The following is a 13735-nucleotide window of genomic DNA, read 5'->3' as shown; positions in this document are numbered from 1 at the left end:
CCATCCAGGACTGTTCATCAAAAGTTTTGTAGAAATTTCAAATTTCTTAAAAAAAAAAAAGAAAATAGTTCAGTTTTTTTTGTAAATTAAGTGTTTTTTTTTTTTTAACTTTTCGTAGTCGAAAACAATTTTTTCTGGTGTATTTTTTCTATAAAACATCATTAGTTCCCTGTTGTTGCGTTACTTTCCAGTTAGTGAAAATTTAAAATATATGTAATTTTTGAATTTTAAAATCAAAGAAAGCTCCTAGAGATCTAGAACAAATTACGTAGTGCCTACTGAAATATCGGTCATCGATTAGTATAGAGTAGCAACGCTCAGAGGGAGAGATATGCGAAGAGAATGTTGTGAGCCAAACGAACATGTCAAAATCCCAACCCAACGAACAGGAAAGGTAACACATTGAGAGGTATTTCAATCAGGTACTATGAAGGACATATATTTATTTTCCCACGCTTTTCATGTTGTAATGCAAAACAATGAATTGAGAATGCTTTTTTTAAAGGGGGGGGGGGTTGTGATGAATTAATTATTTACTAATGTTTATTCAGAATTTGATAGATAATTCTAAAGTGTTTCGCATGTGAATTTTATATGTTTAGACTAGAGATCCTCAGAAGGAGAGATAAGCGATGAAAAAAAAACGCCAATTTGGCAACTGGGTTTTACATATCAGAGGTGCCAGATCTCTTCTCAAAGCGCAATGTTCACTAACTTTTTTATTCGGCTCGTATAACCACCTCCCTGACACCGTAATCCCATTACCTATAGTTTGACAGTATCCCCATTATGACGAACCCCTCGATGCAGAGCCCCAAACAACAATGGCCGCAAAGGAAAGACATCACACGTGCTCTTCACTCCCGTTCAGTGTTGACATCTATCGATGTCGCTGTTTATAGCAAAGTGAAGCACGGCAGTGTAACATGCCATTTCATTCCCTCGTATACAAAAATACAGGCTCCGAACGTGTCAGGGAGGTGCGTATAACTGATGGTGACGGTGGAAGTCCTGGAGAATAATAAAGTGCATCACAAAAACCGTGAAGGTGTTAAATTTTATGTTTATGTTTAATTTTATATACTTTCATCATTATTCTGTAGACCATACAAAGGGTTTGTGAACCACCATTAAAAAATCACTGTAATGAAGCAATTTTGGAGCATTCTCGATTCATGTTTTAGCAATAAAACATGTAAAACGTGTAGAAATAAATATATTCTTTATTGAACCTTATTGCAATACCTTTCAATGTGTTACCTTTCTTGCTCGTTTGGCTCGAATTTTGACATGTTCGTTTGGCTCACAACACTCTCTTCGCATATCTCTACCTCTGAGTATTGCTAAATTTGACCAGTAGGGCGAATTCAAGTGCAAAACACTATAATGTTGTATCGATTTCTTTGAGTGTACACTTTTGGGTTGAGACGTACACTCAGGTAAATGGACTAGTCAATTTCATAAAACTCACGTTATGAAACAGTAAAATTATGGAAAATTGGCAATTTATACAGCAACTATGAATAACATACGCTGCCTATGATTGTGTTCACACCAACATCTGATTGCCTCGCCTTATGAAACTTACCGGTGCTACTTGTGTGAAAAAAATCATGATAAAAACATATGAAAAAGTCAAAATGGCACCTACCAATATAGACGAGCTGAACGGTTATTCTAGAATTATTACGACGTGAGTTGTTATTAAAGATAATACCAAGCCAAAATAGCACACTAACATCGTATTTCTTTTGCAGGAGCGAAACTCATGACCATTCAATTGATGCCATACAGGGAGGAGGAACCAGCTCAATCGGATTGCAATAGGAGGGGAATTGTCAACAAGCTGATATTCCGGAATTTAAGGATCTACCTATAGCGGAAGGTCCTCCTTCAGGCTTAAAAGAGCGTCTTGACCTTAGTATAAATTACGAGATCAACGCTGGTGCGAAAAATGTTCACAATCAGATGAGTTAAAAAGTGTGACTAAAACAAAAATTTTAACTTTTTATTCATAAGACGATAATTAATGTATTTCTAGGCTGACCAGATTTTCTCGGGATAAAAACGGGACAAATGGGTTCTAAGAACGAGACACATGGTAAAATTGATTTTTGGATTTTTTTACCAACCGAGGCATGCAAACAATTAGGGTAACGACCCCATAATTCGCCCACCTTATCCGAGTACCCAAAATTCGCCCACCTATTTTTTTTATTGTTCGCAATATAGTGTCAACTCTTAGAACCGTTTTAAACATAAAAAAGAAACAGCTGAGATTGAAAATAAATTATTATTTGGCATAATTCAACAACAATCCCCGTAAACAAATTGTTTATTGGGTGGGCGAATTATGGGGTCAGGGTGAATTATGGGTCCCTTACCCTATTTATTGCTTTGATGAATTTGCCCGATCCTGAAGAATGTGATTTTTTGCAATGAGTTCCTGAAACTTGTCACATGATGATCGAGATTTTGACTAAGGGACCATACTTTAATGACGTAGCATTCATGGGGGGAGGGGGGATATCATCGTTTTGTGACAAGGGGGAGGGTGGGTTGGTTTAAAATGGACGTAGCAATAATTTTTTAAGATCGATTTTTTACAGGAAAAATGTATAAATAATAATGTAAAAATATGCTACTTGTGTGAAAAAAATCATGATAAAAACATATGAAAAAGTCAAAATGGCACCTACCAATATAGACGAGCTGAACGGTTATTCTAGAATTATTACGACGTGAGTTGTTATTAAAGATAATACCAAGCCAAAATAGCACACTAACATCGTATTTCTTTTGCAGGAGCGAAACTCATGACCATTCAATTGATGCCATACAGGGAGGAGGAACCAGCTCAATCGGATTGCAATAGGAGGGGAATTGTCAACAAGCTGATATTCCGGAATTTAAGGATCTACCTATAGCGGAAGGTCCTCCTTCAGGCTTAAAAGAGCGTCTTGACCTTAGTATAAATTACGAGATCAACGCTGGTGCGAAAAATGTTCACAATCAGATGAGTTAAAAAGTGTGACTAAAACAAAAATTTTAACTTTTTATTCATAAGACGATAATTAATGTATTTCTAGGCTGACCAGATTTTCTCGGGATAAAAACGGGACAAATGGGTTCTAAGAACGAGACACATGGTAAAATTGATTTTTGGATTTTTTTACCAACCGAGGCATGCAAACAATTAGGGTAACGACCCCATAATTCGCCCACCTTATCCGAGTACCCAAAATTCGCCCACCTATTTTTTTTATTGTTCGCAATATAGTGTCAACTCTTAGAACCGTTTTTAAACATAAAAAAGAAACAGCTGAGATTGAAAATAAATTATTATTTGGCATAATTCAACAACAATCCCCGTAAACAAATTGTTTATTGGGTGGGCGAATTATGGGGTCAGGGTGAATTATGGGTCCCTTACCCTATTTATTGCTTTGATGAATTTGCCCGATCCTGAAGAATGTGATTTTTTGCAATGAGTTCCTGAAACTTGTCACATGATGATCGAGATTTTGACTAAGGGACCATACTTTAATGACGTAGCATTCATGGGGGGAGGGGGGATATCATCGTTTTGTGACAAGGGGGAGGGTGGGTTGGTTTAAAATGGACGTAGCAATAATTTTTTAAGATCGATTTTTTACAGGAAAAATGTATAAATAATAATGTAAAAATACACTAAAACATTGCACAAAGTTTTGCAGCGCGAGCTGACGAAATCTTTCTATCTGTGGTATTCAGAAATTTTCTGAAAGCTCTGCTACATAAACAATCGCTCGGATTTCCAAACACACAATCTGTTTTGAAAACAACAATCGTTGTTTCTTTGTGGCTTTTAATAGTGAAAATTACAAGATACTCGTTCAAAGCTGCTAAATGCAGGGATTAGTTTTCGTTGCGAATTCCGAAACATTTTATGTGTTAGTGTCAGACATAGATCACGCGAAATTGCATGAACATCTTTCCTTCTTGTACCCAAACACAAACCCTTCGAAGCTGAATACATTAATCCAGAGCGAAGTTAACATCATATTAAACGCTGTCACAAAGTGAATGAGTGATAAATAAATTGAATTGGACATGGAGGTTTTTTTCAAGTATTTTTTTTGTATTTAGTTACCACTTGTATTTTTGTACGTGTTTCTTCAAACCGGTCGGAAGGGGGGGGGGTTAATCAAATGCTACGTTTTTTTCAGGAGGAGGTTCAAGTTTTGTGACCAAATGCTACGTCATTTAAGTATGTTCCCTAAGAATTATCATGGTCTCAACTTCCAAGCGCTACTTTTTCATCAGTTCATGATAGGGAATATCCTTCCAGTGGTGCGGTATTGTCAGGAAGGCACAAAACGTACCCAGAATATTAGAAAAATCCTGGCTGCTTGGAAACTTATTTTCCATTTAGGAAAATTTCAATGCAAAGTTTCATTAAAGATTTTTTCAAGGATTATCCGAAAACGGTACAAAATGGCAAAAAGGCGCGTCGGTAAAAAACAGTCGAAAAAACGTTACTGTCCCGTTTAAAACGGTACGTCTGGTCAGCCTTTGTATTTCAGAAAAATTGAACTATTTAGTTTTTTCTTATATTCAGTATTCTTCAAATAATCTGATATTCTATATCGTCTCGACTGCTTAAATTATGCAATGTGCCTATATAAATAAGAATTGGGTTGTTTAGCTATTAGTTTTTCTTATCATCTGAAAGAGCTGGATTTTCTAAGTGAAACGTGAATTTCTATCGTTGCCCTTCAATTTTTAAATCACGCATGAAAACTGCTCGAAATCTGCTCGTAATCGTTACAGTGACAGTTCGCCCATATACCATTGTAGCGATATACAGCGATTTTTATTCTTCATTTAAAAATCAAAGGACAATGATATAAAATTTTTAAGAATCCCATTTTGTTCAGAAAATTACACTCTTTTAGCTGATAAGATAAAAAACGGCTTAAGCAGTAGCGCCTATTTTAATCAGTCGCAGAAAACAGGCCTCAAACTCCTGCTTTTTGATCAATATCGACAATTTCAATGATGGAAACGAAAACTTTGATTGTCTAGCTGTATTACGTAAATAAGAAATTCCGTTAATCACAAAGAAATCTGAGAACAAACATCATTTGAAAATTTGAAACAAATCGACCTATATTGCAGCCATTCAGGAGCCACTTCGGGTGCTGCAAAAAAAGCCTGCAAAACAGATGGAAACTGCTTAAAATAGGTGCGAGGTGATTGGAACAGTGTCCCTCGATTGGTAACTTTGATTGATTATTGTTAAAGTTTGCTAACTTAGTTTTATAATCTGAAAACAGATTCTGACAGAGAAAACGATAAAGAACAGATTGATATACTACTGTCTGAATTTCACCCAACACATTTCGAGTATTTCGTCTGAATACACAGGCGGCTCCTAAAGCTGCTTATAAACTGTTCCCTACCCTATATAAAATCAGAAATCCGTGAATAACTAAACAACCCAATTGTACTTGCATTTTGCATAATTGTTGAGAGCCGTACAGCCAGAGCCGGATTTAAGGGGGGGCCCAGGGGGCCCGGGCCCCGGGCCCCCACATTTTTGGGGCCCCCACAAAATGAGAAAAAGTTCTTTTCTCTATCAAAAATGAGATTCAATCAAAAGTTCAATTTACAGTAAGAAAATTTGAACAGACCATTTCAATCTGAAACTTTCCTTCAGTGTTATTTTTTCGCGAGCGCCAATATCACAACCACATCCATAAGATTTCACCTTCGATTCTCTTGGAATGACACACATTAACACACCATTTGAATCGAACCAGCGCGCATGGGAAATCAAGCAGGAAAGAAGATAATCCACAAGTTTTTTTAATACATTGCTGTTGATTCCGAAAATAAGTTTACCTGTCCGAATCAGGGATACTAGATTTGCGTTGCAAAATGCAGATTTTCAGAGTCCGTGTGCAGATTTTATTGACCTGCAGAAGTGTGTAGGGGTAAACAGGGTAAGACCGCCCTGCGGGGTAAGACTGCCCACTGTAGTTTTACTACCAAGTTATAAAATAATTGAAAAATTTCTTTAACGTGTCTATCACAGTATAATTACATAACATTTTGCACGTTTTTCTGTTTTGATAGTGCGCGAACGGTCGCAGAAATAATCAAAAACAACCTTTCAGCTGGCAACCAGTCAATGCGCTATTGTTTTGCGGCAACGGGACTTAAGGTTTTTCAGTCTAAAAATCTATTGTTTTGTTCGTGAATATACGTTTAATCACTTGCCTGAATCTATCTTCTTTCGGGAACATCGAAGGCCGTGAGTAATCTTGTAATTTTGACTACTTTTTCGGTCAAATATGAAAATGTTCCACTTGTGTAATGTGTTAATGTGTATGGGGGTAAAGTCGCCCACTATACAAGGGGTAAAACTGCCACGTATCCAACTGCTTGTTGTTTTACTTCAAGACCCAAATGCCTCGACACTACAAAGGGAATATTTACAGGATCAGTAAAGCAACTTCAAGCCACATAAGACATCGATGTTAATCGACCATTTTCGATTTGGTTGAAGCTTTTCTAGTAATATATTTTAACGAAACTTATTTTTGAAAAAAGTAAACATGTGTGAAAATGGTGTTAATGAACCAAAATAATTTTAGAGCCATGACGGTTTGTTTGATTGGTATGACGTCTCCGGCAGAATTGAAAATAGTAGTTTTTTACCTCCGAAAAAAATACACACTCTAAAAAAATTTAAAGAAAAGATATAAAAATAGAATTGAAAATATATTTTTTTTTTTCAAATTTATTTGAAAAAATATGTTTTTGCCTGTAAAATCTAAAAAAGGTAAGCTAAAATTTTATGGTTGTTGGATCATGGAGTAATAGAAATATTAATAGCTAAATTTTTGTGAAGAATTTTTTTTTTGACGGTTTGTTTGGTGTATAGAGTCGTTGATAATTTTGTTCTTCAAAAAAAAAAACATAGAAAATTGAAAATATAAATAAACGAAAGAATAATTATTAGTATTTTTCTATACATAATAAGTCTTCAAAAGAATCATACAGACAGGTTTAATGAGTTTTAATTTTTAGCTTAAAGATAGGTATATTATGAATTCAATATCTTGAAAACCCCCAATTCTGAAAAATCTATTTATTTTGAAAACCAAAAATGTTACCTAAACATTGATCTGAACTTGAATAATCAGAAAACAAAATAAGTTGAAACTTAGAAAAAATTTTTTAGATTTTCCACAGTGTATATTTTATTCAAAAAGAAAAAAAATACCATCTACAACTTTGTCAGAGACACTATACCGATAAAATCAACCGTTTCGGCCCTAAAAATATTTTTTATCCTCAAAAAATGGTGGGTGATCTTACCCCGCGGGTGGGCGGGCTTACCCCGCATGAAAAAGATCTGCACATTTTCAATGAATTTTTAAAAATTGAAAAAAAAACTGGAAAATAAACAAAAATATTTCAGTTCTTATTTTTTAAATGCGGGTATTGAATAGAAGAACCTTTTAGCGAAGAAAAAATGAAATTTCAGCTGCAACTTTTTTTTCTATAAACAGAATTGCTTAAGGGGGCGGTCTTACCCCGCTTACCCCTAGTTTTTTTCCTAGGTTCTGTAGATTATTGCCAGCGTAGCCTTATATTTGCGCAGTCTTTCTCAAATTGTGTGCAAATTTTTGCTTGCGGATCTCATTTTTTTCGAATTGCGGTAGGTTTTTATTTTTCAGATATCAAGAAAAAAAATCCGGATTTCGAGCAGTTGCATACATTTATTTATTTGAGCCTAATGATCTCGAACGCAACTGGAGAAAGGTCTTTATCGAAGATGAAACTGATTGAAAATAGGTTGCGTACGACTATGAAGAGTGAAAGGCTGTCAAACTTAGCATTGTTAAGTTGAGAGTACAATATTCTGAAGGAGCTGAATGTTGATTATTCAATCAATAAGTTCTCTGCAAAAAAAAACTCGTAAGAAAAAATTCTAGCAAATCTTTGGTAACTTTTCAATGGGAAATAAGTGTTTTTAACTCGTACGATAAAAAAAACGGGTTTGTTTTATTCTGGGGCCCCCACTGTAAACTGGGCCCCGGGCCCCCACAATCGTAAATCCGGCTCTGCGTACAGCAGTGAAGGGGATATTGAGGAGTTAGATTATTTTATATCAGAAAGAAAACTCAAATGAAAATGAAAATGGCAATGAACATTAAATTTCATAAACCTATCACATTACATTTCATAAGAACGCTTTTATTATGCTTCAAAGTTCTAAAACATCAAAAATCTATGTATGAAATGCATGGTGTTTCGAATTAATCGATCTTGTCTTATTTCATAGGACAATCTAATGGAATTAATACTGCACACTTAGATAATATCACCGAGTACGGGAAAATAAATTACCGAGATTTCAACAGTCGAGTTCTCGGTAAAAATCTCGGTAATACATCAAAACACCGAGATTCTGTAATACTAAAAATTGTAAACCTGTCAAACTTTAACGAGATTCGCGGAAATATTTTACCGAGATATTCATTAAATAATTCCGAATCTCGTTTTAATATGCCTAATAATCGGAAATCGCAGCTGTCAAATATTAGGAAAACTCCGGTAAAATTTACTGAAGTACGCGAGATTTTTTTAGATAAACCCAGATTATGATCAAAACGATTAAATATACGAATAAATTTATTAATTATTAGGTCAACTGATTTAACAAAAAACTGTATTGGTCAAAACGGGAGAGTTGTGTTGCCTCCAGGAAATAAAGTATGTCTCATCTATCACTTTGCAACTTTCATCCTGCGAAGCAAAAATTAGGTGAAGATAGAATTAATGGTTTCTTTGAATATTCTTTGCAAAACACGAGATCTGTGAAAAATACTGTTTACTAACCAAATATTTTACTTATTCTGAATATTACAGATTTCTTTATAATGACAATCAGCCGAAAAAAACTGCTGCTTTCACATCTACACCGGTATACGAACAAAGCTGATAGCGAAGCACTCTTTATTTTGACAGTTCTATTTTTCAGAATCTCGGTGTAGAGTTCCGACAATTGCATTGTTATTTTGAGTCAGTGTATCTTTACCGAATCCATCTAGAGCGATCAGTGGCCGAATATCAACGAGCGCAGAGCGGCTGCATATGTGAGTGAGTGTGATGTGAGTGGCACAACTGCAGATGCTCTATGTATGTGGGAGAAGCGCGCGATCGGTGATAGAAACGAACGGACGCTCGACTGGGGCACTTGGATCTAAACCAGCATCGTAGATAGACGTGTTATTCTTAGACTACGTACGACTGAACCCAACAAGTTGGCACAGTTGGTAGGATAATGGTGAGTATAATTGAAAAAATGGAAACATTTTTTTCTTTGCCGCTCGCGATAGAAGAACTCTTGTGCTTGTGCTAGATTTTCAATGCCGTACCCTTTTGAATGTGAAATAATTGAAAGTCTAGGTTAGGAAATAATTCCACTGCGAAAATGAAAAGTGAGCCCGAAGCGAATTGTAAGGCGTTGTGTGAAAACTAAATGAAACCGCAATGGTAAAACTACTACGCAGTTACCAAAAGCGAGTCCGATGAAAATCGAAGCGCTGTCCAAATTTAGCGGGTCCGGTGAAAACCGAAGCGCAGTTAGAAAAAGCGAGTCCGATGAAAATCGAAGCGCTGTCAAAATTTAGCGGGTCCGGTGAAAACCGAAGCGTAGTTAAAAAAAGCGAGTCCGATGAAAATCGAAGCGCTGTCAAAATTTGGCGGGTCCGGTGAAACCGAAGCGCAATTAGAAAAGGCGAGGTTGATAATCATGACGCTGTGAACCGCAAGCAAGTCCGAAGGAAGTCAAGAGAAACAGAAAGTGGCGTCTATAGGAACAGAGGGAAACGAAGATAGCAAGAAAACATGTTCAAACTGTTTGATTATTTCGGGATAGTGGAGTTAGTGTTTGTGATCTGATGTTGGTTGAAGATTAGTGTTGACCATGCAAATTGAAGTACGTCCATTTTCTATTGGGCCGAGCGATAGATTATATTCACTTTTGTTTTTTTCTCAATTTCGTGGATTTGATTGCGACGTATTCCTTCTCTGTTAAAATTTCAGATGAGTGGAGACGAAATACGCCGAATGCCTTTGTGCATTTTCAACGAGAACGTCGATTCCCAAGATTTACGCAGGGAGTGGGAAGAGTGGCATCGTGCTTTTGAGCTGTATCTGGAAATGCGGAAAATAGAGTCTCAGCATGAGAAATATGTGACAATGCTATCACTTGGAGGAAGAGGACTGCAGCGTATTTTCCACAACTTACGAAAAGTTATTCCTGTACCGGAGAGGTTTCCACTGATGCCTCCGGAAATTCCAGAATACGATAACGCAGTGAAACGCTTGGAGAAATTTTTTATCGGCAAGCGAAACGAACGTGTAGAGCTCGAAGTTTTCCGCTCTCTCACCCAAGGGAGTGAAGAAACGTTTAACAACTTCATACTCAGACTGCGCTCGCAGGCATCAAGATGTGAGTTCCTTGATCGTGAGGAGACTGAGCTTCTTCAACAGATTACGATGGGGGCTAAAGACGAGAAAGTAAAGGACAAAGGATTGGAGAATGTTATGACTTTGGATGAAGTCATCAACTACGCTGTGAACCGTGAAATTCTTATGAAGCAAAGGGAAAAGCTCAAACCTTTCCGTGGTGAACCGGAGGTAAACAGCGTTAGCCAAGGACAACGTCGAAACAGGCATGCAAGTCCGATACGAAATTTTGAAACGCCTACCAGACGTCGTGTATTAAGTGGCAACCGATCCAGAATTCAATGCGATCGCTGTGGATCTTCTAGGCATATCAAGGATTCTCGTGAGTGTTTTGATCGTAGTGCAATTTGTAACCGTTGTGGACAAAGAGGGCATTACGCCCGGAAATGCACCATTAATACTGCACAGCAGCAGCGATCGCGTTTTCCCAGGCGCACAGTTGAACGTTATTCGGATGAATTAAACTCATTGGCTCGCTCGGAAACAACGTGGAAGGAAGAAGTACCACATCGCCCGACAGCCGATGACGTGGCCGAGGTAGAGTAAAGATTTTTTTTTCAATATCCATGTTTGCATTTTGAGTTCCTATTCAAAAACTAATTCATTTGAGATACCTAATTTTCTGATGTTGTAGTTGAAAACGAAATTGAATAACAAATAAAAACAAAAGAGGAAAAAATCTGAAATTAAAACCCAATCTTGACTTAATTTTACCAGGTGAACATGCGAGCCCATGTTTCCAGTGATGGATTGATACTATGCCAGATTGACAATGTCCCAATAGAATTTCTCATTGACTCGGGAGCCTCGATAAACACGGTTACCGAGGATGCTTGGAATAAACTGTTGCAAGGAAAAGCGAGTATTTTCAAAAAGAAATACCAATGTGATCGACGCTTACATGCTTATGCTAGCAATGCACCACTTGATGTGTCGGCTGTGTTCGAGGCTTGGATATATGTGAATTCGTCGAATCCCAAAACATATGCGGAATTCTATGTTGTCTAGGAGGCTTCCAAATGCCTTTTAAGTAAAAGGACGTCTGAAGAACTCCGAGTTCTTAAAGTTGGGCTCGATGTGCTTTATGTCAACACGGTTTTCAAACCATTCCCGAAGTTTCCAGGCATCATGGTGAAACTTTCCATTGACCGAAACGTTCCACTGAAGAAAGTGGCATACCTCAGAATTCCTGCAGCTATAAAGGAAAGAGTTAACGATAAAATCCAACAAATGTTGCTCACCGACGTCATTGAAAAAGTCGAAGGATCACCAGACTGAATATCCCCTATGGTGATAGTACCAAAGGGAAAAGATGATGTCAGAATATGCATCAACATGAAGCACCCGAACGAAGCTATTCAGCGTGAGCACTACCCATTACCTGTCATCGATACGTTCTTGAACAAGCTAAGGGGATCGAAGTTCTATTCACGATTGGACATCACTTAGGCGTATCACCACGTCGAGCTCCATCCTGAATCTCGTGGCGTCACTACATTCATGACAGCAGGCGGTTTAATGCGGTTCAAACGCCTGATGTTCGGAATTAACTGCGCACCTGAGATTTTCCAAAGAATTATGACGGAAATGCTGGTGGGAGTAGATGGCGTAATAGTTTATATCGACGACATCGTCGTATCAGGACGAACCAAGGCAGAGCATGATAGACGGCTGAAACAAGTACTTGCTATTCTAGAGCGCAACAATGCTTTACTGAACAAGAGCAAGTGCATTTTCGGGGTCACGGAGCTCGAAATTTTAGGATTCAAGGTTAGCGAATATGGCATTAGTCCATCTGAAGAAAAAAAATTTTGAGACGAAATACGCCGAATGCCTTTGTGCATTTTCAACGAGAACGTCGATTCCCAAGATTTACGCAGGGAGTGGGAAGAGTGGCATCGTGCTTTTGAGCTGTATCTGGAAATGCGGAAAATAGAGTCTCAGCATGAGAAATATGTGACAATGCTATCACTTGGAGGAAGAGGACTGCAGCGTATTTTCCACAACTTACGAAAAGTTCCGGAAGAAGTTATTCCTGTACCGGAGAGGTTTCCACTGATGCCTCCGGAAATTCCAGAATACGATAACGCAGTGAAACGCTTGGAGAAATTTTTTATCGGCAAGCGAAACGAATGTGTAGAGCTCGAAGTTTTCCGCTCTCTCACCCAAGGGAGTGAAGAAACGTTTAACAACTTCATACTCAGACTGCGCTCGCAGGCATCAAGATGTGAGTTCCTTGATCGTGAGGAGACTGAGCTTCTTCAACAGATTACGATGGGGGCTAAAGACGAGAAAGTAAAGGACAAAGGATTGGAGAATGTTATGACTTTGGATGAAGTCATCAACTACGCTGTGAACCGTGAAATTCTTATGAAGCAAAGGGAAAAGCTCAAACCTTTCCGTGGTGAACCGGAGGTAAACAGCGTTAGCCAAGGACAACGTCGAAACAGGCATGCAAGTCCGATACGAAATTTTGAAACGCCTACCAGACGTCGTGTATTAAGTGGCAACCGATCCAGAATTCAATGCGATCGCTGTGGATCTTCTAGGCATATCAAGGATTCTCGTGAGTGTTTTGATCGTAGTGCAATTTGTAACCGTTGTGGACAAAGAGGGCATTACGCCCGGAAATGCACCATTAATACTGCACAGCAGCAGCGATCGCGTTTTCCCAGGCGCACAGTTGAACGTTATTCGGATGAATTAAACTCATTGGCTCGCTCGGAAACAACGTGGAAGGAAGAAGTACCACATCGCCCGACAGCCGATGACGTGGCCGAGGTAGAGTAAAGATTTTTTTTTCAATATCCATGTTTGCATTTTGAGTTCCTATTCAAAAACTAATTCATTTGAGATACCTAATTTTCTGATGTTGTAGTTGAAAACGAAATTGAATAACAAATAAAAACAAAAGAGGAAAAAATCTGAAATTAAAACCCAATCTTGACTTAATTTTACCAGGTGAACATGCGAGCCCATGTTTCCAGTGATGGATTGATACTATGCCAGATTGACAATGTCCCAATAGAATTTCTCATTGACTCGGGAGCCTCGATAAACACGGTTACCGAGGATGCTTGGAATAAACTGTTGCAAGGAAAAGCGAGTATTTTCAAAAAGAAATACCAATGTGATCGACGCTTACATGCTTATGCTAGCAATGCACCACTTGATGTGTCGGCTGTGTTCGAGGCTTGGATATATG

General features: G+C 37.9%; 1 protein-coding gene and 2 long non-coding RNA genes across 3 annotated transcripts; all 3 read left to right on the top strand.

The window, feature by feature from the left end:
• The first annotated feature begins 1596 nt into the window (after window positions 1–1596).
• Window positions 1597–2133, top strand: LOC129726047 (uncharacterized). The gene is made up of 3 exons (XR_008728232.1): window positions 1597–1693; window positions 1758–1980; window positions 2042–2133. It is a non-coding gene; the product is annotated as an uncharacterized LOC129726047 (long non-coding RNA).
• A 511-nt stretch (window positions 2134–2644) lies between these two features.
• Window positions 2645–3181, top strand: LOC129726048 (uncharacterized). The gene is made up of 3 exons (XR_008728233.1): window positions 2645–2741; window positions 2806–3028; window positions 3090–3181. It is a non-coding gene; the product is annotated as an uncharacterized LOC129726048 (long non-coding RNA).
• Window positions 3182–9938: 6757 nt separating this feature from the next.
• On the top strand, window positions 9939–11538 carry LOC129719856 (uncharacterized). The gene is made up of 3 exons (XM_055671272.1): window positions 9939–9997; window positions 10105–11067; window positions 11248–11538. The coding sequence occupies exons 1-3, from the start codon at window positions 9986–9988 to the stop codon at window positions 11536–11538; spliced, it is 1266 nt and encodes a 421-aa protein (XP_055527247.1). The 5' UTR covers window positions 9939–9985.
• Window positions 11539–13735: the final 2197 nt, after the last annotated feature.

The sequence above is a fragment of the Wyeomyia smithii genome, chromosome 2 (assembly GCF_029784165.1).
Source record: "Wyeomyia smithii strain HCP4-BCI-WySm-NY-G18 chromosome 2, ASM2978416v1, whole genome shotgun sequence".
In the NCBI taxonomy this organism is placed as follows: Eukaryota; Metazoa; Arthropoda; class Insecta; order Diptera; family Culicidae; genus Wyeomyia; species Wyeomyia smithii.
This window is presented reverse-complemented; position numbering and strand designations above follow the sequence as displayed.

What these genes read in the sequence shown, in the direction of transcription:
- LOC129719856 (XM_055671272.1), top strand. An exon ending in CAGCCGATGACGTGGCCGAG is followed by an intron (nt 11,068 to 11,247) that starts GTAGAGTAAAGA and finishes TAATTTTACCAG; the next exon opens with GTGAACATGCGAGCCCATGT.